Raw genomic sequence first — 26797 nt, forward strand, 5'->3', positions numbered from 1 at the left:
ATATTAAAAATTTAAATATCAATGATTAATTTTAGACAAAAAAAAAAATTAATTTTTATATTTTCTAATTTTAAAAATAATGTAAATTTTTAAAAATTATAAAATAAATTAAAACAATAAAAATAATTTATTTAAAATTATAAAATAATAATTTTAAATATAAATAAATAATTAAATTATATTTTTTTCTATTTTTTAATTAAATATCTATAAGATCATTTAAAAATCTATAAAAAAAAAAACACAAAAAATCATATTTTTCTAAACAAAATAAAAACCAACTAAAAAATATGACTAATAATTAATAAATAATTTGATAAATAAAAAAAATGATATATTATTAATTAAATTATATTTTAAAAATTCATATATACAACTCATGATTTTATATATTTGCATTTGAATGACAAGAGACCATATTTTAATATTAAATTAATAATTTTTTTCTTCTTTACTTTTCCACAAGTCTTGTCAATATATATTTATCTCTTTTCATCGGTGAATATATATAAATAAAAGTTGATATGCACACAAGAAAAGCCGTACACCACTCAGCTCGGTGTTTTTGTATATTAAATATATACGCACATATAAAAGTGATAGCTCGCATAGAACAGGTTGGATTTGGATATGACAAGTGATATCTCGTATTTGAGTATACGTGATTTTATTTCAATAACATGATTATCAATTTCCACTACCAATATTCTCTTTTCCAGTTCATATTATATATACCAATCCACAACATCCCTTGGTTCAATCCCTCTTCTTGTCGCTGATGTTTCACTCGCTTTTATATGCTTTAGAGCATAGAGTACCACCCCAATTTGACATACACACTCAAAATATAAATATATACATATACACATGATTGCAATTAAGTATGTGTGTGTGTGTGTGTGTGTATACAGTTATATATTTTCATGTATACAGTTGCTCTGATCCCTCGCAATTACTTCCCATTATCTGGGTATTAGGATTCACCCCCCAACTGAAAGCACGACATATTTTCATCGTGACTCCGCCTTCCCTTATCTATCATCCCTTTGCAATTTACAAACCACCACTAGCTATATATATTATATACATATGTTCAACCCTCCCACTTTAATCCTTCAACTTTTGACTAAAAAACCATTATCCTCCTCAAATGTTAAACATTTTTTTTTTTTTAAATTTATTTATATATTATACCAAATAATTCAGTGAAAAACATTGTTTCAATTCATTTAATAGCATATAATTATTTGCAAAATATATTTTTTAATTTTTAATTGATATATATTTATAAAAAAAAAAAAAAAAATAATTGATATTTTGTGCTTTTTAATGGGTTAATTTTAATTTAATATTAAATGAAAATTTTTTAATGTTTTTTATCATTTTTAACTTTTAATTTATTTATTATTATCATTGTTTTTTTTTCGTTTTTTTTTTTGTTCAATGAAGATTAATTATTTACAATAATTTTTGTAAGAAATATACCTGTATATTTTTTTTTTTATATATATCATTTCAATACCTACAATTATTTCTATATAATATATATATTTATTAATTTTTTATTTATAAATCATAATGTATAAATAATAAAAAATAAATTTGTAATTTTAATAATCTTTTATATAAAAGATTGAAATAATAATTTAACAAAAAAAAAAAAAAAAGAAAATAATATTTGAAATAGGGTTGAGTGTGTTTACTCAGCGATGATGACGTTGAAGTGGCTGATCCTGATAAGATTGATGTGTCAGGCTGACAGAATGAAGTGAGGGACGATGAAATACTGTTGTTGATGATGTTGATGATGATGTTGTCGTTGTCGTTGTTGGTGGTGGTTGTGGTGGAGTTGACATTGTACGTCTCAACAAATGAATAGCTGATGAAGTTACATGAGGTGGTGAGGGTGACGCTTCATCACCAAGTACATCAATCTCATCTGAATCCGAGTCAATTGCTGCATCACTACTTGCTCGTGATTCACGTCCACCATTTATAGAAAAATCAACTGGTCTTTCTGTAATTTTTAAACAACACTTTTCATTAATTTTCAAATGCACAAAATAATTTCTTCAACTAATAATATTTTTTATTTTGCCAATGATGTATCATCAAAGTATCCACAATTTATCTCCATATATTTCATATTAAAATAATTTTTTACTTAATTAAAAAATCTTTTAAATTTAATATTTTCCATTTGATATTTAACGTCGATATCTTGTCCAGTCAAGTAAGACACTGACAAAGACAAATACACAGAGATTGACAGAGCGAGAGAGGGCAAAATAAAAAGCACAAAGGGGTTGACAAAAAAAAAAAAAAAAGCAAGAAGAGGAGCAGGAGGTTGAAGAAGAAAGGAGAAGCAAAGATGTGATGTCAAGTCTCAGGCTAACTTTGTTAGTAAAACCCTGTTACTACTATGTACTACTTTACCACCACCACCACCCTCTTCTTTGGTATAACATCTTGAGATGCTGAAGAAGATGCTGAACGAAGCCATCTTGGGTATATTGGTATATGACTAAAGTAAAGCATATTAAATAAAATGCGATGTGGTTAGTTGTTGGGATCGTGTCAGGTATTCAAAAGCGATGCAGTTATCTGCAATTATGAAACCGTTGAACGAGGCTAACTAAAATGAACTTTAGTTTCTCCTCTACTCAATATATATACTATTACATTTAAATTAAATTTCATTCTTATTAAAAGCTACATTATATATGTATTAATTGATTAAAAAAAAAATAACATAAAATAATTATTAAATTATCAGGTATGACACTATATGAAAAAAAAAAATAATTTTTAAATAGAACATGTATGGATGTGCAGTGTGTATGTATATAATATGTTTCAGGTGTCTCTAAATAGGGAGGAGAAAGGTTTATTGATGAAGGTGCAAAGTGGTTAACGATGTCGGAGGACCCAGTGGTCAGTTTTGTCCCGAGAAATTGTCTCTTCATATGTGATAAATTAATATATACATGCTTTACATATATGCATGTGTACATGTAGTTTTAACACAAACTAAAACCAATATGTGATGTTGTTGACTAATCATTAATATCAGTGGTTGTTGGATAATTAATTTAATTTTAATATTGAAATAATAATGAGGATTATTATTATTGATTGTTGATTGATATTTTTTATGTGGAAATATAATGAAATTAGATAATTGATTATTTACCTGATGGTGATGCTGCTGTTGATGATTGTCTGGATTGTTGATTTCCAGATGTTGAATTTCCATTAGTACCAGAATTATTATTATTTATTTTTCGCAATTGTTTTTTATGTTTCATTCGACGATTTTGAAACCATGTTTTAACTTGAGTTTCTGATAAATGTAATGCTGCTGCAAGCTCAACTCTTTCTGGGGTGCTTAGGTATCTTTGAGCTTCAAATCGCGCCTCAAGACCTGCTAGTTGTTGATCACTGAATACCTTTTTATTTTTAATTGAATAAAAATACAATTTATAAATTTAAAAATCAAATGGTAAATTTTTAAAATGAACTTTGTTTAATTTATAGATTTTTAAATTTTAATTTTTTAGTGATTCTGGATCTTTGATAGTTAATTTATTGGTTCTAGGTATTTTTTTAATTTATATAAATTGTATGAAGTAGTTATTATTAATACGATAAACAACTTGTAACCCATATTTTGAATTAATATTTATCATATATCCAATTATATACAAGTTTTAATGAAATTAATTGATCAATTCTATGTAAATTAGTTTCAAAAATTAAAAATAATATCAAAATTGTTTGAATTTATATGTAATTTAGCCATCAAATATATAACATTCATATTTTCTTAAATTTTCAGAAAGACAATCAGTGTGATTAGTCAAAAAAATACTCTATTTTTTTATAAATAAAAATTGAAAATAATAAATAAATATTTTTTGCAACTTTTTTCCTGTACAAGTTGATTAATTATTTTTTTTTTCTATCAATTGTTGTGACACTAAAGTATGTCATAATATTTTATGTTATTTTTTAAATATACAAATTTTTAAAATGACAAATTACCAAATAATTTTGTTATAATTTTTTTATACAATTTTCCAAAATTTGTCTCTTTGATCAATTGATTTAAATTGCGAATTAAAGTAAAAATCATACACAGTTTTCTACTAAATTAATAAAAATGAATAAAATATTATATTTAAAATAGCAACTTACAGTTCGAGCTTTTCTACGTCGACAGTGTTTTAATGCAGCAAGCTCACCAACTCCAGGAACAACGCCGACGCCCATACCGCCGGCTCCAAATAATGGTCCAAGAAAAAATGCTGCTGTTGATGGTCCCGTCGGATAACCCGGCATTAAACTAGCAAATTGTTGATAATTATGATGATGATGATGTTGTTGTCCATGTGTTGGTAAAAATTGATGATGTAATTGTCCTTGTACATGTTGTGAATGTCCATTTCCTCGATTTAATATATCTTCAATTAAAAACGACGTACGATTTGTTGATGTACCATTCTGTTGTTGAGCCTGATGATGAGGCTGACAAGTTGACTGCATCATTTTTCTCACAACATTTAACCAATCAATCAATAACAACAATTAAAAAAATATTATCAACACTTTTTTACACAATTATTTACACTATTTTTCTTTTTTAAATTTTCAATTATTTTTCCACCACGTAATTGACCATTAAAAAAATTTATTTAACCATTTTATTATTTTTTTAAATACATAATATTATATTACATATAAATTTGAATATTTTGTTTTTTAAATAATATAAATTATCATCAATTATTACTAATACTTTTGACAAGAAAAAAAAAAACAAAAATTAACGCAAATTTCACTTTTTAAATTCACAATTTAAATCATTTTTATTCACTCAACTTTATTTATTTTTTTTTTAAATTTACTTAATTAATTATTATAAATTTTTTATTGTTTATTTTATTTAAACACGTGTTATACCGTTAGCAAAGCTGTCATGTAAGACACTGTCACCGTTTAGCCCCCTATCGGTCCGTCAACCTGCCGATTGAGTCTCGTCTCGTCTGCTCCAGTAACAACCATCTCACTTACACATCCAGCATCTGTTATACATTGACGAAAAAATGAAAAATTTTTTTTTTTTTTTATATTCTAAATAGACAAAGAAATAAAATAAAAAAAAAAATCAGAAAAAAAAAAAAACAACAAGTGTAAAGGGGGGTAGATGGTTCACTTGTATTTCCATCATGGGGATGATTTTTCAAGCGGGGAGGATTGATATTATCATTGTGATATTATTGGTTGTCTGGTGGCGCCTTGAAAGCTCATTGGTTTGTTGTATTATTATGGGCGGATATTTATATTTAACATTGCCATGACAACGACACAACCCTAACGGGAATTTCCTTGAATGCGGGATTTGCAATGGACCAAATGTACCAGCTAAACGTATGTTGTATTCACTTTGTACATATCAATTCTATATATATAAATAATATTCTATTTTTTATATTTATAAATAACAAACAAAAGCTCGCATTTTAGAAATTTTATATTTTTATTTATAAAATTTTCATCTTGATATTTTTTTAATGTATAATTCATTTATTCATGGAATTTATGTTGAAAAAAAAAAAAAGCTCTTTAAATTAAATTTATTTATAGATAATTATAATTTATTTGAAAAATTTTAGATTAATTTTTTTACAATATATATAGTAATTGAACTATATTTTTTCATAAAAAGCTCATAATTAAAATTATTTTTTTTTAATAATTTTTAATTTAAAAATTTACTAACAAATTATTAGTTTATTAATTAAATTTTAATAATAATATGGATTTTTAGTGTATTATAAATTTGAATAAATTTTTACAGCTTAATTTAAATATTATAATTACTTTTTAAAAATATTTTTTGTTTGATAAATTTATTTTTAATTTATTTTTCTTGGAATAAATATTTTTATTTATCTATTTTATTTGTTTGAACTGTTGGAAGCTTTGGTATAATATATTATGTATATTATTGTGAACATGAAAATAAAATATAAAGTTGGATAAATTAATATATACAGGATGAGATGCATCATGTTTGGGAGAGACTGCAGTTGAGATGCTGCATGCATTAGATTATCTCATCGATTCTCATGTGGATATAAAGCCATCAGAGTGTGTTGACATATATTTTAAATAATTTTTAAACATGTTATAGATGTTTAACAGGATGTATAGGCACCTTGATGTATAATACATCCATTAAATTGAAATGCATCATGTACACAATGCATCCTTCGTCATCTCCAATTTAGTACTCTTCGTTATAAACATGCTACAGTATAACCTGTAACATACAATCAACCCTTTGGTCCATGGCAAAACGTCGGTTTACGTTGTGGCAATATAAATTATAGGAGGTCTCGTCCACAAGATTGATCAAAACCACTTTATAAACTATCTGTTTGTGGTCTTAATAAAAGTGCATACGTTTATCTACAGGATTATTTATTTTTTTATATTCTTATTTTTCATAACTATTGTCTATTAGATAGTTAGCTAAATATTATCTTGAAATTTAACTCTTTTTTTAAATAAATAAATAAATTAATGAATTTTAATATTTTTACGATAATAAATTCATTTGTTGGAAAATTTTTTTTTAATATTCTTTCAAACAAATGAATTTTAATATTTTTGTGATAAAATTTTAATTAATAAATTTCTAGTTTAATATTATTTTATTTGGTTTGTTTTTATTACATTCTATCAATTATTTATCATTCAAATTTATTAAAAATTACAATATCAAATTACTTTTTATAAATGATAAAAAATTTTATTTAAAATTTTTTTTTTTTAATTTTTATAAATATAATATTAAAAGGCAATTTTTTTTGCAGATAAAATTTAAATAAATCAATGAAATGTTTATTTATTTCATTGCAATTTTTTGCAGATAAAATTTAAATAAATCAATGAAATGTCCATTTAATTATTGATACAAAATTTATTATTATTATTTATAAATAAATTAAATATAAATTTCTTGTTAAAATATTTTCAGGTAAATTTTAAAAATACCATATCAATTTTTATTCAACTATAATTTGTTTATAAATAAACAAAAATAAATTATTTTTTCTCAATAAAACAGTATGTACGTAAAACTTTTATCAATGTTTAATTGAAATAAAATTAATTACCCACTTGCAATAATTAAAAAATAGTTGGATTAATAAATTTAAAATTTTCTGAAGAAAAAAAAAAAATTTCTAAAACCCAAATTAAAATAGAAAAAAAATGCTTGTAATTATTTAAACAAAATAAATTTAACATTATTCGATAATTCAATTTGTATTGTAATTTTTTTTCCATCCCTATATAGATACAATAATTCATGACAATGAAAAAACCCTTCTCCATCATTTCACAATCGACAAATCAAACGATCCAATTGAATTATTAACTTAATTTTTATTTCTCAATTTCTCAGTGACATTGATTAAGCCGAATTGTTGACGTGGTATACGCGTGTTGGCATTTAGTTAAATATTTTTATATAATTTTTTTTCGCCTATTATTGAGTACATTAATTACTGTTAGAAGTGAATAACAATGTTACCACGACGCGTGTCACTATAAAATATATATATTCACTTTCTTTTATAAAAATAAAATAAATATGAACACACAAAGATCGAGTTTTGAGTGAATGATGTTTTATATGAAGCAGTGTTTTGTATTCTTATAAAAAAAAAGGGGGACCATTTCTTTTTTGCTAAAGCTGGATTCGGGTTTCAAGCTTTTGCATGGAACAACGTATCTCCCTCGAGACTCGTTAGTAAAACTTGTGTCGAACACGATATATTGTATATTTGATTTTTATATTTTTTTTATTTTTTTTTATAAAATACTTTCTGTCAACGATTAACTTGATGATGACACTTATCCAAAATTCAATTGACAAATTAACTAGTTAATTATTTTTAAAATTTATTTATTTTTCAATTTTACATATTTATTAACATAAATTCATTATAATAATTATTTTAATTTAGCTTATAAATATATTTACGAGTTTTATTAAATTTTTGTTATTAAAAATCATCATTGTTCGTTGCTCGTTTGTAGTAAGCACGTGAAAAACTTGCTGGATTGTTTGAATTAAAAATAATACAAAATCCACGTTTCCAAAAAAATAATAATGTGAGGACTATTGGAATTGCTAGAAATAAACCAAGTACAACACCAATGAGAATAGCAGCATCACGTTCAGGACGTGAACCATAATAATCAAGACATCTAAGTTTTCGTTTTGCTAATGATGTTAAATTTTTACCAGCATGTTCTGGTGGTGCTGCACAATATAGGTCATCAACTTGATTACCCATTAGCTTTTTTCCAAGGTTTGGAAGTAAATTTCCAATCTTTTAAAAATCATAAATAAATAAATTAATTAACTAATTAATTCACAGCTTAAAAATATATAAAAAATTAATTTTTAATAATTACGAGGTCTTGATTGTCACAGTCGCAAACCCAGTCATTGTTTATTATTGACAAGTATTCCAGCTTATCCCAACGAGCAATGAGATCTGATGGTAAATATTTCAATGCGTTATTTGAAATATCTAGGATTTTTAATTGTGGCCATATTGCTCCATGAATTGACTGAAATTATAAAATTTATTTTAGATATTTTTATCTTTAATCGAAATAATATTTTATAAAATTATTACAAAGAAAATAACAATCAATTTTAAATGTTTTATGAGTGAAAAAAAAAAAAAATTCATAAATTTTATGATGAAAAAGATATTTTTATATTTTATCAAGAAAAAAATTAAATATTATTTTCTGGAATTAATAAACAATTGATATAATATTTTGATAAATTTATAAAAAATAATTTTATTTTTTTAATAAAAGCTAAATTAATCTTACGTGTTTTACAAATGCATCTTCATGAATTTCTTTTAACCTTGGACAATCTTCAAGATATAATTCTTCCAAAGCAGTAAGCTCAGAAAAAGCACTGTCACTAATTTTCGTAAGATGTGGAAGTGAACGAAGGCTTAGTATTTTTAATTTATTTAAACTTGGAAAATTATTTTGTTTATTAATATCTTTAAATAAATTTTCATCGAGATTAAGATATTCAAGTGATTTTGCATCTTCAAGTGCATCTGGTACAGAAGTAAATCGATTACCATTCAAGTACAATCGTTTCAATGAAGATCTATGAATTTATAATTATTTATTAATTCAATTTGTTAATTTAATTATGAGTTAATTATTATTATCATTAAAACTCACTGCGTTGAGTGAAAAAAATGCTCAGGAAGTTCGCCTAAATCACAGTATGCAATGTTAAGTTCTTCAATATCTCTAAGATCAGAAAATGCTGATAATACACCATGATCAAGTACGGTGAATGGATTTCCAGAAATAATTAAAGTTGTTAAATCATTAATATGTTCAAATAAATCTTGATTTAAAGTATGGAGATTATTATTTCCAAGATTTAATACACGTAATTTTGCCAATGGCTCCCATTCTTCTGGTGAAAATTTTCCCTAATACAAAAAATAAAAATAAATTAGTAAATTAATCTCGGAAATTTTCAATATACACAAAGTTTCATTGACAAAGTAAAAACTATTTTAATTAATTAATAAATATTCCATGAATTTTATCAATAAATAACTCTTGTAGAAAAAAAATTAAATATAAATTTTTTAAAATTAAAAAATACAAATTTTTTAAAATTAAAATACAACGATAAATATTATAATAAAAAAAAAAATTCAATACAAATTAATCACTATTTATTTCCATGAAAAAAAATGTAATATTGAATCATTATTTATCTAGTCGGATTAAAATGATAACATCATTTAAAATAAAATGATAAAAATGCTAAAAAAAAATTTCCAAGAATAAAAATAATATTGATTGAAATTTATTTTTAGATAATTAATAAAACTAATTATAAATTAATTATGTAAATAATTTTATCATATTAAAAAGTATATTATTAAATACCTGGAAAATTTCTGGTCGTAGTATTTTTGATGTTAAATGATTATAGCTCAAATCTAGCTCAGTTAAATTTTTAATCCACTTGAATGCTTGATCATCGATTTTTGTAATTCTATTTCGACTGATTATTAGTTTTTCAATAGTAACATTTGGAAATTTTTTTAAATAAACAATTGAATTACTATCAAATGTGACTAATTTATTTGTTTTATTATTCCAAGGTGTGTCTGATAAATTATTATCAAGTTGATGTGAAGAACAATCAATCGTTGAATCTACAAAAAAAGTTAAATTTCAAATGAATTAAACAAAATTAAACAAAATAATTATTGAAATTAATTATAAAAAATTTTACCATTGCATGCACAAATATCACAAATATTTTGAATTTTTTTATCATTGTGCTCCAATTGATCAGGTGACTCAGTATTTTTTATTGAAATTATTGGAGCAACTTCAGCTTCACCTTCATCACCATTTGCTTGACAGTTGTAGAAATTAAAAAAAATAAATATAATTATTAACTGTTTCATTTTAACGTGTACTTGGTTACAATTTACGTATGAAAATGATAAAAATAAAACCTGTTTAGTTAACATATCAAATTGCTGACTTTCAGATAAGCCAACAAACCGATAAGATACCGTCAAAGTGTTACTCATCTCTCTGACAATATTAAATGGGAATTGTGTCTGTATAGAGTTGTTTGTTGAATAAAACATATACATGTGAAAAACAAAAAAAAAAATAAAATTATATAATGACGATGAATCTTAAATTATGTCAATAACGTAATAGACGGTGGGATGATGGCAAAAAACCCGTACAGAACCGCATCGTACAAAAATATCTGTTAAGGGATAGTCCTGCAGGTAAGACAATGCAATATTGTCGATTATTAAACAAGTTGTGCGGACTTGAGTTTAAGCTGGCACAACATTGCATAAAAAATTAAAAAATAAATTAAAAAAAGCCCTGGTGGAAATATTACTCCGGCATTTCTTCGTTTTCGGCCCATTTCCGGAGAAATTACTCCGGCATAAGGTTGATGACGGAGAAATTATTCTGGTATAAAAGTAGTGGCAGATTAATTTTTCCGACATTAATCTCATGCCTGAGTAATTACTCCGCCATCAATCTCATGCCGGAGTAATTTCTCCGGAAATGGGCCAAAAACGGAGTAATACCGAAGAAAGCCGGAGTAATGGCGGAGAAATATTTCTACCAGGGGGGTTAATAAAAAAAAAAAAAATTATTTATTTACGTAGGATAAAAACACACAAAAAACACATATTAAATTTTGGAGGAAAGCGTGAAGCATCGAGAAACTTCTGGGTTGTTGAGTCTTTGGGAGAAGATGAACACGTAAGGGTGAATTGAGATTTCAAGTTATAGTTAGTTTTTGACTCGGAAACGCAACGCGGATCGTTCTTGGGTATCTGGGGTCGTTAGTTTGCACTTGATGAGTGGAATGGATGACTGAGCGGATACTGAAAAGAAAGATTTTCGAATGTAACAGAAGAAAAAGATTGAACATTGAATAAATAATAATAATATTAATTAACTGTGTCCTTGTCTACTTCCTGATTTTGTGCATTCCTACATATATATTTTTTTTTAATAACAGAAATCCCAAAGATGCTTCCAAGAATTAGTATCGATGAGTTGAAAAGACAACAACATGAAAAATTATGGAGATATACAAAATGGGGATTCCTTATTATTGGAACTCCAATGATAATCAGTGGGTGCTTATTAATGTATGAATTTACAAAACACATGCGTGATGAAGATGGAAACATAATAAAAGAAAAATATTCTAATCTTCCATTTCATGAAAGAAGCTGGAAAAGATTGCGAGGAGAAGTAAATTATTACAAACAAGTACATATTTTAATTTTATTAATTATTACATTTAATTTGTTTATTATTAAGATATTCAATTACTAATTTTTTTCTGTTTTTACAGTGGTTTATATATGGACCAAGACAGATACAACTATTACCAGAACGATTGGTAGACCAACCAAACTACACAATCGTTTTGGAGATGAAAGATCTTCTTGTTCATCGAGAATGGACGGTAAGTATAAATAATATATATTTAATTAATTAATTAATTTTTAAAGTGAAACTTCATTACGGAGGGTAGCGACAAAATTCGAGGCCCCACTAGCGTTACGCTGAGCGTTACACGCCCGGCCACGCGCTATGAAGCGGATAAAGAGGGGAGAATTATATAGAGAGAGTACATGCAACTACTCCGAAAGAAGTTTCACTTCCCTCGCGCGTACTTGCAACACGCAAATTTTTTTTTTTTTTTTTTCTTTTCAACACCCTGGTAGAAATATTTCTCCGTCATTACTCCGTTTTTGGCCGATTTACGGAGACATTACTCCGTCATGAGATTGATGGCGGAGAAATTTTTCCGGCATGGGGTTGATGGCGGAGAAAATATAATAATTGGTATTAATAAATTATCCGTTTGACTAGAAGTATTTTTTTCATCGGTTGAATATTTTCATGACATGACAATCTTTTCATACAAAAAATTTACATAACAACTATAATTTTAATTTTTAATAAAAAAATACGACAAATATTATTTTCCACATTCAAAAATTCCCGCATTTTTTTATTTAAAACAATACCAATCGATAAGTAAACTTTTTGAAGCATAACATGCTGCCATCTGTTGTGAAATATAATTTTAATGATAAAACATTATTCTGCGTAATGTTACCAGCGCGTGATGATAAAAAAAAAAAAGAGAGAGACAACGGGTGTCCAAGGAGAGAGAGAGAGAGAAAATTCAACGAAAAGTATTGAATCAATGACGTCACAAAAGAGTACAGAAAGCAGAAGGGGAAAGTAATATACAGAAAAGAAAAAAAATAAATAAATAAATAAAAAAAAAAAAAAAGAGAACGAGCTCAATTTCATCCGTCGTTTTAGAGTTACTCACAAGAGAAGAGAAGACAAGTAACAAACGCGCGAGATCAAGTACATCTTTCTCAAAAAAAAAAATTATATAAAATTAAAAAAAAAAACAATTATATTAATATTATAAAATTGCTATTATAACTAGTTAATAATAAAAATTTATCTCAAGTGTTTATTGTAATTTTAAATAAACAAAATATAAATAAACAAAACAAAATAATAAAAATTAAAACGTACACACGTGGAAGGTATTTGTGATTAATTATCTTCACCCTTTAAACCACCCCCAAGTGATAAATAAACACATAAACATTGAAGTTTGTTGTTGGTGTTATTGTTAGAGGGGCGGTGTACTGATTAAAGGGGGGTATAAGGGGAAAATTAAAATACACCCAGGAGGCGGTTCCTCTTTAAAAATTAATAATTAAATAAATTTTTGTGTGTGTGTGCCTAGATTGACAGGAAGACAACAAGGTAATTAAAAATATTTATAAATTTTTTTTTTGTGTTTTATATTGTTTATAATTATATGTTAATTTTGTGAATATTATTTCGAGTTAATATTTATTTATTATTTATTATTTTAATCACTTTTGATACCGGTTATTTTGTTGAATTTAACAACTCATTTTATTTGCCAATTTTGAGGTTAGGTTTGTACTAAAAAAAAATTATTTTTAATATAAATTTTATATGGTAATTGTTTAATTTCAATTTATTATTTTAACTAAATTTATATTTATTTTCTAGAAATTTTTTTTAATTAATTTATTATAATGTTTATAAATTATTAGATTTTTTTTTATTTTTTTTTGTTTGTACCGGTAAAAAAGTTGATGTAATTTGACTTTTCGCTTATTAAAAATTTTGCAATATTTTTTTTATTATTATTATTATATTTATTAAAAGAAAATTTAGCTTGATAATTAATTTAATTATAATGATATAGTAAAAATAAATATTTCTTATAAATACTCCAAAAAAAAAAATATTAAAAAGAAATTGTCAATATTTTAAAAAAAAATTAATTTCAATAGTTTGTTCAATGTTGAATATACAATTTACTTAATTGAATTTGTTTAATTTTTCTATTTTTTAATTTTTTTTTAAATTTAATAAAAGTCAACGCGTCGATGAAGTTGATTGGTGTTGATTGGCAATCAATAATGCTGAAAATTTTCATCCAATTTTCACGATTGCGCGACTCATATTATTTGTCCAGTAGTATTAATCATTAAATATACATGTATACAACAATAATAAACACATCTAAACATGTAAAAATAAAAAAAAATGACAAAAAAAAAAAAACAGTTCAATTGTGCAAAGTCAATCAAACAATTGGACGTACATTGTTCGTGTGTTTTTAAATTATACATAGGTTACCCATTTAAATAAATAAATCAAAGGGTAAATATCTAAATCATAATAATACAGTATAAAAAAATAATATAAAAATTATTTATTTATATTTTTAAAATATTTATGTTGTTTTTTATACATGTGTCCTTGTTGATAATATTATATCTAGTTTACTATTAATCGCTTCAAAGTACAGGTGTTATCATTTTATAAATTCATCATTTTTTTTTTATTTTATAAACAACTTTTTATACAAAAAAAAAAAAAAAAATTAAAAACAATTAATTTATTAACTGTAAATTCTTATAATTAAATTTAAAAAATAATTTTTTTATAAACAAATTATCAACTAATTAACAAATAAAAAAAAATAGATTTTTTTTTTAGATTTTTTTTTTTTAAATTTTTAAAATTTAATATTTCTTTTAAATTAAAAATAATAACTATAAAAAATAACTAAAATTATAATTATTTAAAAAAAAGCCAGCTCTATTAAAAATTGATTTAATTAATATTAAATTTTCTAATAAAAAAATTGTCAAATAATGATTAAAAATAAAAAAAAAAATTTTTTTTAAAAAAAAGTTGTGTATCATATTTAATTCGAATGAACAAATGGCGTCAAGTTGGGGTCAAGTAAGTTTGCAAGAAGAACAAGAGGGTTTTTTTTAAAAGAGTAAAGGAGGGATGATGATTCAGATTGAGGAGGTTATTTTTCGGCTGTTGGCCTGCGCAGGGACAAGCGTAGAATATGTGGCGCGTCAATCCGACAAAGATAAAAAAATAAAAAAAAAGAGTATTTGTATATTTATTTTCCCCTTTTATATAAAATAAAAATAATAATATCGTCCAGTAGTTTGGCTGGTTGGCGCCTGCATGATTCCTCTCATTACACACATACATAATACATATAAAATAAAATATAAAAAACATATGTGTGCATATATAATTCGTCCCCGCGAAAATAATTGTCTCGGTGTGTGAAAGGGTTCGTTCGTTTGTGCACGCGCGAAACGATCCGAAGTGCCGGTTGCTTTTTGCATGTTTCAATATATATATATGTATAAATAAAAATACAATAAAGTAGGGATGAGAGCAGCCGATCAAAAGGACAAAAAGTGGGGAATGTTAAAGCTGACGCGACGCAGAGGCGCTTCAACAAGACGAGTCGAGAGAGAACGCGACGTGTGAGCATTTATTGACGTTCAAGTGACAGCACCCGCAAAAGCACCAAAAAAAAATTAAAAATATTAATAGTGATAACAATTAATAAATAGACTATTTTTTATAATTTTTCAATTTTTTTTTATTGTTAATATTATATTATAAACAATGCGAGTATGTCATTAAAAATATATTTTTTTCTCTGTGACAAATTATTTTTTATTGAGCATTTTTAATTACGTATAATTAAAAATAATAATAAGGAATTATAGTTGAATATACAAAGTGCATCGGAGTATTTTTTTAAAAATTTTTAGTTGATTTTTTTTTGGTGAATCCAAGTTGATAAATTGAATGCGCCTGAAGAAGACGAATGCGACAACTGACAGATGGTAAACATTGCCGGTGATGTGTGTTGATGTATATACGTCACAAACGCGCACGTGGGAAAGAGAATATATTTTTTTTTTTTTGAAGTTTAATAACGGGGGTCGATGTATTGGAATTTTATTGGTATATCATAGATGAATTATTGCGAGACATTTAAATGGGCGTTAATTATATTTTATATATTTTATTTAAGATGTTTAAATTAATTATTTTTATTTTTTTCAATTTAATTGATAGATTAATTGTTTTGTTTTTTTTTTTGATAATTTAATTGATAGAATTTCTACTCTTTGGATATTGATTTTTATTTTTATTTTTTTGCTTTTCTTTCTAGGGTTTGTTTGTACATAGAGAATAAAATTATTCTAGCTAGGGTTATTTAATATTTTTATTTTATATTGAATTTGATTTTTTTTTTTGTTCAATTGTTTATCAAGGTTTTCATGTTTGATATTAATTTCATAATATAAAAACAATACTTTGTAAATAACTAGAAAATTTTTTTAAAAAAGCCTCAAGTTTTTGAGTAAAAATATTAAAGAAAAATTTTGTTTTGTTATTATCAAAAAATATAGATAAATAAATTATGCAATATATTTTTAGTTTAGCAATATAATTAAATTTTTTAGTTTGATTAAAAAATATATTTGCTTAGCTAAGTTTATATATATATGATATACTTCATTCAAATTTCGAAAGCTCATTTTGTTAAGTCTGCTCTCAATCCGCCCCCAGCAAACGACCAGTTAAACTTTTTACAAAACTTCTTTTTTTTTCTGCTTTTCTTACTAGAGCTTTTTTTCTTTTTCTATTTTTTTTTTTTTGCATTTTTTTTTTCATCGTGAAGACCACGTAGTCTCCCTCTCGACAGCGCACCATAATATTGCTTTTGGATTCTTCAGGACCCGCGGTATTTTAACGCAGCTGTTACCCCGGAAGAACTACATGCTCAAACCAACTCAACAAAAATCTTTCTAGCCACAATATATCTTTCATATATACATATTTTCAATTCCAACAAAGTACCCCAACCAAAAGTCATTTCAAATGCAAAAAAAAATAAATTTAAATTTATATCTATCATATATAAAAGCACAATAAAAAAAAAACCGAGGGAGAAAAAGTTAATGATTTTGTTGTTCAACTATCTATACACTTGATTTAATTGTAATTTTTTTTTTCTTTGCTTAGCGATTAAGACACATTTATGTTTTTTATTTATAAAAAAAATAAAATTGAAAGTAAGTAGTCTGATGAAATAAAATAGTGGGAGAATAACACCTGTCTGATAACAAGTCATTATTAAAAAAAAAAAAATTGAAAAACTAGAATTCAACGAGTAATAATGTTAGAAAAAAAAAAAAATTATAAATAGCTTTAAAAATAAAAGATAATTAAATAATTTATCATTAATTTTAAATTGTGAAAATCGTGAATTAAATACCTCCCTGAAAAAAAAACTATTTAGCAAATTGTGATAAAATTTTCTTTAAAAATTAACAAAAAAAAAAAAAGAAATTACTCCAAAAATAATTGGTCCCTATTTCAATATGAATAAATATAAATTTTTGATTTTTTTTTTTGCAATGTAATAGATTAAAAGATATTTGTCTGATAAATTTATGGTGTCAGCGTTAATATTTTGAAATGAAAAACCAGCAAGCTTGTTTAACGATATAAATATCGGTTTTGTTCCGGAAAAATGTGCTTGAAAAGCACCACTTGGTAGTAATGGCACTCAGTGTAGACTGTTCCAACAATATTTTTTATTTTTTTCATTTTTTTCTCTTGTTGCTTCGTCTGCTTCTCATCATCATCACCATCATCATCATCATCTTGTTGTTCTTTCTCTCCCAGCACCTTGTATCCTTCTACTTTGACTTGCAACACGCCCTCTCCATATTCTCCGCGTCTCCAATATTTTTTTTTTCTCAACATAATCCTTTCGATCAAAAATTTCACCTTTCTTTTTATTTATATTTTTTTATTTTTTTTATATTCAACTAATCGATCAAGATTTCAAAATACCCCGACGATCAAATGTTGTGATTTCAAGGAAATTTAAACTTGAGAACGTAATTGACCATATGTATGAGAATTTTTTAAATAAAAATATCAAAAATAATTTTTTTATTCACAAAATATATAAGTACCATGATAAATTAAATTTTTCCAACAAAAAAAATAATCAGCAATTTATTAAAAATTGGATAGACTATTTTTTTTTTTTATTTTTTTTTTCAAAATCATTTGTTCATCATTCAAAAAAAAAAAATCTAATATTCTTTAATTTTTATTGCTATCTTCAACGATAATCAAAAATTAAAAAAAAAATAGAAATTCTCATGAATTTTTGATATACCTCAATTTCATTCATAAGTGGTCGTGATTATCCACTTTTTTTTCATCTCAAAATACAATTTATTTTTTTTTTTTTCTATTCAAAATTATAAAATAGATAAAAACAAAAAATTTACGGTAATTTCATTTATAAAAATTTATTATTATTATAAAATTATAATTCTAAACGTTTATGGGAAAATAATAATTGGCAAAAGTTTTGAAATATTAATGAAATGTGTCCAGGGAGTGATTAGGTAAATTTCATAAATTACAATATCAAGTTGTTGTTGTTGTCTTCCTCCCACGCATGCTAATCATCGTCTAAAAAGCTTCTAAATTAATGAAAATAAAAAAGCAACAATAACCAAATAAATAAATACTTGTCAACAAAAAAAATTCCCTTATTTTTAATATTTTATTGCGTTTTTTAAATTGTAAAAAATTATGTAAACAAATTAAGTAATTATAAATTAAAATTAACATTTTTATTGTTAATATAAACATTAAAGTAGTATTACAAGAAGAAATATTAAATAAATAAGTTTATTGGGTGTATTTTATTTATGAAAAATAAACAAATTATATTATTTAAATGTTAGATATATATATTTTTTGCGAGGCGTGCCGCAGTGCTTCATTTATTCATGTCGGATCGCGCGGGTTAGTTCCCTCGAGAATGCCAAAGAAGAAAACGATAGAGGAGTTCAAAAAGGGGGAAACGTGGCTAGAAGGTGGAGGTGACTGAAGGCTAAGATAAAAAAAAGAAAAAAAAATGAGAAACTATTGAAGAGATGGAGAAGGTGTAGAATGACTCCTCTGAGGGGTTTGAAAATTCGTCGGTGGTAGGAGAAATTGTTCTCGTTCTCGTTGTTCTAGTAGAAAAAAAAATAAAAATATATATAGTTAAAAGTTGGGGATGTAATATGTACATGGGCAAAGTTGTCGAGGACGACTATGCTGAATAGAATAGAGAAAAAAACGACGACGAAGAAAAGCTGTCTAATGATGACATTTAAATGCAGTGGCGCTTGTTGGGTGGTTCGCGGTGTGCCGATCCTCTACTCCTTTTGCATCCCCGAGAGTTAAAGCCACTTTCACACAGCGTGGATTTTACGAAAAATAAAAAATGTATATATATATTTTTACTACCCTTATACTATGATGCTGTAAAGCTCTTGGCTTCGTGCTTGGAAAATATTTCGTTTTTATGGGGTTATTTTTTGGGTTGAAAGATACTCCGATGAAATTATCATAATAAAACATGTATTTTTTTTTTTTTTTTTTTTTTTTATAATATCTAATTTATACATTAATTTTATTAATTTAAATAAAAAAATTTATTCAGCAATATATATAAATAATATATTAACATATTGAATTAATATTGATAGAAAAATTTAATTTGTTTTTTTTGTTTTTTCTCTTTTGATTTATTGATAAAAGTTAATGTAATATTAAAATGATTTATATTGATTATTTATGTATATTGTTTTTAATATTGTTTTTTGTTTTTAAATAGACAAAATGATGTCAATTGTAACGGAGGAATGATAGGATGCAAGAGGGTAGCACCGCGGTGGCGCTAGCAATGGTGACTCCTGGCTACGATCAGGATCCTGCGAGTGGAGTTGCTGATTATACAGCTCATCAGGATCAAGCACAATTTGAAACAGACAAACGTGCTGTTTATAAGCATCCTTTATTTCCATTACTTGCATTATTATTTGAAAGATGCGAACAAGCAACTCAAAGTTCCGACAATTCAACGTCCGAAAGTTTCAATATGGATATTCAAGCTTTTGTTCAACATCAAGAGAGAGATCGAAAACCTTTTCTCATCAACGATCCCGAGATTGACGGTTTGGTAAATTATTCATTAATTTATTTTTTATATTTAATTAATAATTAATCATTTTTTCCATTTGTTTTTATATTTTTTTTTTTCATTGAAACTCTTTTTTCTTTTTAAAAAAATTTTTTAAGTTAATTAACATTTAATCATTTGTAAGTATTTTTATTTCATTTTAAAAAACAATTGACAATTGAAAAAGAAAAAAAAAAAAACTTTCAGTAACTTGTTTTTTATTTTTTTTTGTTTATTTATTTATTATTATTTTTTTTTTTATAGATGATAAAAGCTATTCAAGTGTTGCGAATTCATCTGTTAGAATTAGAAAAAGTACAGGAATTGTGCAAAGATTTTTGCAACAGGTATATTGGTTGTTTAAAGGGAAAAATGCAAAGCGAAAATTTATTAAGAAGCGATTACAGTCATCATGGACACGACATGATACCATCAAGTGGAAGCAATGGCAGCAGTCCACTACAGGTTAGTTGTAAAAACAAAAAAGAGAAGAAAAAAAAAAAACCACATAATCTTTAAACTCTATGGTATTTTCTTTATATATTTTTCTTCTTTCAATTAACATATAATTAACCCAAAATTCCCTTGGACCTTAGTAGACATCCCTTCAGGTGAAGAGGTGTATAAAAGCCATTTTAAAACTAAAAAAAAAAAAATTCTATTGCTTTAAAATATACTCTAATTAATTGTCTCCTATTTTCAATTCTTAACTAACATATTTTTAATGTAAAAAATAATAAATAATCTATTTTAAAAATTTCTAAAGCTTGATAGAAAAAAAAAAAACAAATCTTGTTTGACTAATTTAAGCTTTAAAATTAAAAACTATAAACTTTTATTATTAACAAATAAAATGCATGATTTAAAATGAACAAATTGAAATAAAAATCTTGTAAATAAATATATAAAATAAGCACAATAGAATGATACTAATGAAATGAAAAAACTAACATGTTAAATAGTAATATCTAAAAAAAAATGATAGAAAATAATTAGAGCAGGTATTTGTACACCTCTTAAGATATATTAGTATCCCACCCCTGATGTCTGACGGCTAGATACGACATATATTTGCCAGGTGCTGTCATCTACAGGCAATGATGTTGAGCCGGGAATTAACGGACTCGGAGTAACTGGATCTGGTGATACAATCTCGGAAAACGGTAGCAGTATTAGCCAGGGTATGCTACATATTGATTGTGGAACAATTGATAGACCAACATCAACTGTACAATCATCAATCAGATCAGACAATCAAGATCATGATATTGATCCATTATCACCATCAACAACAATACACGGTGGTACACCATTATCACAAATTGGCGCACATCAATGTGGTTCTATAAATGATATTTATATTGGTCAAGGTATGCTCATTTTTATTTATCATTTATCTCATAAATAATACAACGTTTTTTTAAAAAAAAATCATATTCATTAAACTAAACGATCAATTATTTATTTTATTAATGATGTAAAGAAAAAAATTTTTATATCAAGGATAAATGTTTCAATGAAATATCTAGGTAAACATTAAAGCTATTTTTTTATTCATTGAATAATTTAAAAAAACAACAACAACGAATGAAGGACAAATCAATTGAATTTGAATATTTAAAAGAAACAAAAAAAAAATGATAAATCCAATTTGATTTTATACGGTAGTTATCCTGATTCCATTTCCTATCCACTCTAGATCCTCTTATTGATAACGATGTATATCTAAATGATCGTGTTTACGTTGAAGAAGCTGGCTACTGGGGTCTTGTACCACTTCAAGAACGTGAAAGTGAATATGGTGATGTTTGTCATACAAATTACGAAAAGTACTACGGTACAAATTGATTATAATAATTTTAAAATGAAACAAAAATATATCAATCATTATAAATTAATTAATGCATGTATTATTTTGTTTTTTGTTTTTTTGAAGATATAACTGTATCATGCTCACCTTCACCAGTACCAAGTGAAGATGATGATGATGGTTGTGGCAGTGCACCATCAAGTCATGCTGGTGGTAATGGATCAACAAGAAAAGGACGTCAAAAACGTGGTGTTTTACCAAAACAAGCAACTAGTATAATGCGTGCTTGGTTGTTTCAACATTTAGTTGTAAGTATTAATAATAATTACAAAAGAAAAAAGCAATAATTAATGATTAAATTAAATATTATTTATCTAGCATCCTTATCCAACTGAAGCTGAAAAAAATCAAATAGCAAGTCAAACAAATTTGACATTACTTCAAGTTAATAATTGGTTTATAAATGCAAGACGTAGAATATTACAGCCAATGTTAGATGGTGCTGGTGCTGATGGAATTTCACGTACAGCTAAACGTCATAATAAAACAATTAAAAATACAACATCATCACAACAACAACAACAATTACAAAGCTTACAACAACAACAACAACATCAACATCAACAAAATCAATTACAACAAAATTCAAATTCATCATCACAAGGACAAATTGGTGGATGGCAATCAGATGAATTAGCTAGTGATTCTGGTTCAAGTGATGTTGATGATAATATTGTTGATAGATTTAAAGGCGTTAATGATGAAAGCGATGATGATGATATTCACTGACCTTTGTATTATATTTTGACATTAACATTATCCAGCTACCTTTGTAACAAATTGCTCATTACAGTATTAAGGTATTCGGGATTATATATCGCTTTAATTGTCAATAAATACATAATTAATTTCACGTGAATATCAGGAATATATTTTTCAATTATTTTTAAATTATTATTCATTAATAATATAATTGTTTTTCTTTTTTTTTTTTTTTTTGCAAACAAGTTAATTATTTTGATACATTTTCTTTTTACATTTTCAATACCTTAATGAGTTATTATTATTATTTTTTTTTTGTTAATTTAAATTAACTCTGGCGCGATGTTTAAATAACAGTTTAAATTTTTTTATATGTATTTATTGAGTCACAAACTGTCCATGACCTTCCCCAACATTTACGAACAACAGATTAAATAGAAAATATTTTTCTTTGATTTTTCTTTGATCTATTATTGAATAATATTGAAATGAAAAATAAAAATATATACCTGGTTATAATGTGCCATCTAAGAGCGTGGTTAAATTGTTTTTTTTTTTTTTTTAATTATTTTAATTTTCACGCTGTAGTCTCTGTTCAGCTCTGCAAATATCGTCGTGACGTAGCAAAGTGCTGTCCCTCCAAGATAATAAAAAATAATAATTATATATAAATTTATATAGCAATTTATTAATAATAATAATAAACTTACTTAAATTAAACAATTATATTTTTAAACTCTAAGTGTCGTATCTGTGCATGTGCCGCAGCCGAAAATTATTCATTTATCTATTCGGTAATTAATGTAAATAATAATAAACCGAATGTTTTTAATTAAATAATTAAATAATATTTAATAAAAAGATAATTTAAGTATGATTTAAATAATAATAAATAATTTAAATAAAGAATGATAAATATTTACATACGTAATTAGTGATTTTTAGTATTTAAAATTTAAAAAAAAAAAAACAAAAATTACAGTAAAGAAAAATAAAGAAAATAGAAAAAAAAAAAAAAAAATTGAATGAATAATAAGTAAATATTGATTTGGAATATAAAATTAAAATTAATGTAAAATTGTCGTAAATTTTTTCCAATTAAATTTCGATGAGGACAAATTATAACAAAAAATCATTTTTTTTTTTTTCGAAATTTCTTTTAAAATGTTCCGTCCAGTACGGTTTTATTTATTTAATTAAAAAAAAAAAAATAATAATGCTTCCAATTTAGCTTCATTTATTATCTTCCAATTTTTTTTTTTTTTTTTAAATTAAAACAATGATAAATTTATTTTTTATTTAAATACAAAAAAATTTAATGTTATCTTGTTTTTAAAAAATAATTATTAATTAAGTCAAGTTGTATATTAATTACTGCACAATATTGTATTTTATTTTGTATGTTTTTTAGTGTTAAAAATATGAGGGAAATAAAAATTGTAAGAGTTGTAGGTTTTAAGGCTGAAACCACGTATACGTATGTGCTGCGGCACCAGACAACTGTGATAGCTCGGTGGGCGGTGCCCAGCCTCCTAATTCATACTCACAAACTTGATAACAGATTTAAAAAAATAATTATTATTATTTAAAAAGACTAAAGTGAAAAAAAAAATAATAAAACAAACTCAATTTTGAAATATTTAAATCACAATTATGATGGTGGCTGATTATTGATAAAATGCAATAATTAAATAAAAATATAATTTAATAACAAAAAGTCCCATCGGTTAATTTAATGTGCAGATAATTTTTTTATTTTTTTTTTTTTACATCGAAAGAGTAATTGACTATTAAACATCGTTGATTAAATAATTTAAAAATCTTTTTATTAACAAAATTTAATTACTCTTTAGAAAAAATTTCTGCACATTTTTTTTTTTTCTATTTCGAAATAAATACTGTCATGTTTTAGTTCAACAAATATTTATAAAATTAATGATAAAAAAAAAAAAATAAACAAATCGAAAATTTGTGTTATTTAAATAACCGAGTTAGAAATATTTCGAAATTTTTTTTTTCTATTCTTTTGTTTATTTTCAAGTTTCGAAATAAAACTCATGTTATAATTTTTGTAATTTCTATTAAATAAATAATAAATATTGTAAAAAAAAAAATTGTAACAATACCTAATTTACGTTGAAAAAAAAAGCCATAATTTCTAACTCGGTTGACAAATTAATGCATTTAAAAAAAAGGCATATAATTAAAATTACTAAACTGTCTATGAAAAAAATAATGAAAAAAAAAAAAAAACTATAAATTTAAATAGATTTTTTTCGTGTACATTAACACCTGTTAATTAAAAATTTTATTATTAATAAATAAAATAAATAAAATGCCATAAAGCTTGCAATAAAAACCTTAAAAAAAAAATAACTTAAAAATAATTATTTTGTTTCACGAATAAAACTAAAAATAAAATACAAATTTTCTTTTTTTTCTAATTAAAAATTTATTATTTATCACACTATAATTATTATTTGTCAAATATTATTATTTTTTTTTGTTAAATAAATAAGTTGTCTAATTTGTTATCGCAATAACACATATATAAATATATTATTTATTAATTTTGTAATTTAAAAATTAAATACCTATTGTATGATTATTGTAACGTTCCATAACTTTGACAATAACTTTAAGAGATGTTTGTAATGAATTTGGTGATCCATCATCATCATTTGCATTAACAAATACTTGCCAAAATGGAAATTGTGAATCTTTATCTTTTTTAACATCCCAATATTCATTTGGACCATCAAATGGTTTTTTCATTCTTAAACAACCATCTTTTTTATCAATAAAAAATAATTCATATTTATTTTTTAATGTTTTACCATTAAATGTAACAACTGTACCTTCATTTGGTACTGTTAATGAATAAACTATATGCTGATCAACATTACGATCATTTAAATCTGGATCATATGCTTGAAATCTACCAATACATTTACCATTATACACAAAATCAGAATAAAAAAATGGACTTTTTATTAATGAAAAATCATCATCTGGTAATTGTATTATCGTTTGAATTGTCGAATTAAATACTGGCTTTGCATCATTTATATTTATAATATTTATTGTTATTTTAGTTATCATCATATTTGTACCATTTGATGCTTTTATTTTTAAATTAAAACTTTTTTTTTTTTCATAATCAAGCAGTTGATTAACACGTATTTCACCAGTTTTTGGATCCATTAAAAAACTTCTATCATTTTCACCAGATATTGTGTATGTTATTTTTCCAGTTAAATATTTATTATCAACTGTTACATTCATTACTGAATCAGTTATTTTTGCATCTTCACGAATTGACGTTGTGTAAATTTTATTTAAAAATTTTGGTGTTAAATTTCCAATATTATTTGAATGTAATTTTCCACTTTTATTAGCAACAATTGAAATTACTGAGAAATTAAAAATTTATAAATTTATTATTGATATTTAAGTTTAATGTAAATTTTGTTTTTTTAAATTTTAAAATATATATTTACCAAATATTTCACTGCACAATAATAATATCCAAATAATTGGTCGATTCATTTTTGTATGATTATTACAATTGTTAATTTACTTTTAAATTAAATAAATGTATTTAATGTATATAACTTTTTTTTTTTTTTCGAACTTGGTCTGACTGCAGACGTAAAATCTTTTGAAAAAAAAATGAGACGTTGTCGAGTCAAAAGTTGATGGTTTAATGTGACTTGTCTGCACATTTTTTCAAATATCAACTCTTGGTATGGTTTTTATTTTGTGAGGGCTACTGAGCACTCCCTGGGAATCTATTAAATTTTATTGTAAAATCAAAAGAAAGGTAGACCAGGTAGAAAGGGGAAAAAAAAATGAAAAAAGAAGAAAGAAAGAAAAAAAAAAAAAAAATAAGAAAAATACATATACCGTAGATAATTACAAAAGTTAAGACCAATGTTTGAGAAAAATTTTTTTCAAACAATGAATGTCAAGGACATCCATCAGATAATGAATTTGTAAACCAAATGTCGCCGTCTTCATGACGCCTGTGTCAGTCTCAGCCGGACCATTGGGAATACTCTTAATCTGTCTTAATCTCTTTCGAAATCTTTCAAAATATTGCTTTTTTCATAGGCTTAAAAATCACACACAGATTA

At 24.7% G+C, this 26797-nt stretch overlaps 3 protein-coding genes across 7 annotated transcripts; 1 reads left to right on the forward strand and 2 right to left on the reverse strand.

The window, feature by feature from the left end:
• Positions 1 to 1412: 1412 nt before the first annotated feature.
• LOC122858760 (brain-specific homeobox protein homolog) lies at positions 1413 to 4990 on the reverse strand. Its single transcript, XM_044161883.1, has 3 exons — positions 4198 to 4990; positions 3194 to 3449; positions 1413 to 2017 (listed from the first exon to the last, which is right to left on the reverse strand). Exons 1-3 carry the CDS (start codon positions 4546 to 4548, stop codon positions 1704 to 1706), a joined length of 921 nt encoding a protein of 306 aa, XP_044017818.1. The 5' UTR covers positions 4549 to 4990; the 3' UTR covers positions 1413 to 1703.
• Positions 4991 to 7957: 2967 nt separating this feature from the next.
• On the reverse strand, positions 7958 to 10634 carry LOC122858761 (leucine-rich repeat neuronal protein 3-like). The gene is made up of 6 exons (XM_044161884.1): positions 10379 to 10634; positions 10027 to 10298; positions 9298 to 9557; positions 8926 to 9220; positions 8494 to 8652; positions 7958 to 8408 (listed from the first exon to the last, which is right to left on the reverse strand). Exons 1-6 carry the CDS (start codon positions 10620 to 10622, stop codon positions 8079 to 8081), a joined length of 1560 nt encoding a protein of 519 aa, XP_044017819.1. The 5' UTR covers positions 10623 to 10634; the 3' UTR covers positions 7958 to 8078.
• Positions 10635 to 12925: 2291 nt separating this feature from the next.
• LOC122858762 (homeobox protein PKNOX1-like) lies at positions 12926 to 23175 on the forward strand. 5 transcript variants are annotated; one of them, XM_044161886.1, is made up of 7 exons: positions 12926 to 13440; positions 19745 to 20089; positions 20354 to 20554; positions 21168 to 21459; positions 21789 to 21926; positions 22026 to 22207; positions 22278 to 23175. In XM_044161886.1, the coding sequence occupies exons 2-7, from the start codon at positions 19781 to 19783 to the stop codon at positions 22686 to 22688; spliced, it is 1533 nt and encodes a 510-aa protein (XP_044017821.1). In that variant the 5' UTR covers positions 12926 to 13440; positions 19745 to 19780; the 3' UTR covers positions 22689 to 23175. The 5 variants fall into 5 exon arrangements, with proteins under 5 accessions (XP_044017821.1, XP_044017824.1, XP_044017823.1 ...); XM_044161888.1 differs by lacking the exon at positions 12926 to 13440 and adding an exon at positions 14296 to 14376; XM_044161887.1 differs by lacking the exon at positions 12926 to 13440 and adding an exon at positions 15196 to 15884.
• Positions 23176 to 26797: the final 3622 nt, after the last annotated feature.

Source organism: Aphidius gifuensis, linkage group LG6, assembly GCF_014905175.1.
Source record: "Aphidius gifuensis isolate YNYX2018 linkage group LG6, ASM1490517v1, whole genome shotgun sequence".
NCBI lineage: Eukaryota > Metazoa > Arthropoda > Insecta > Hymenoptera > Braconidae > Aphidius > Aphidius gifuensis.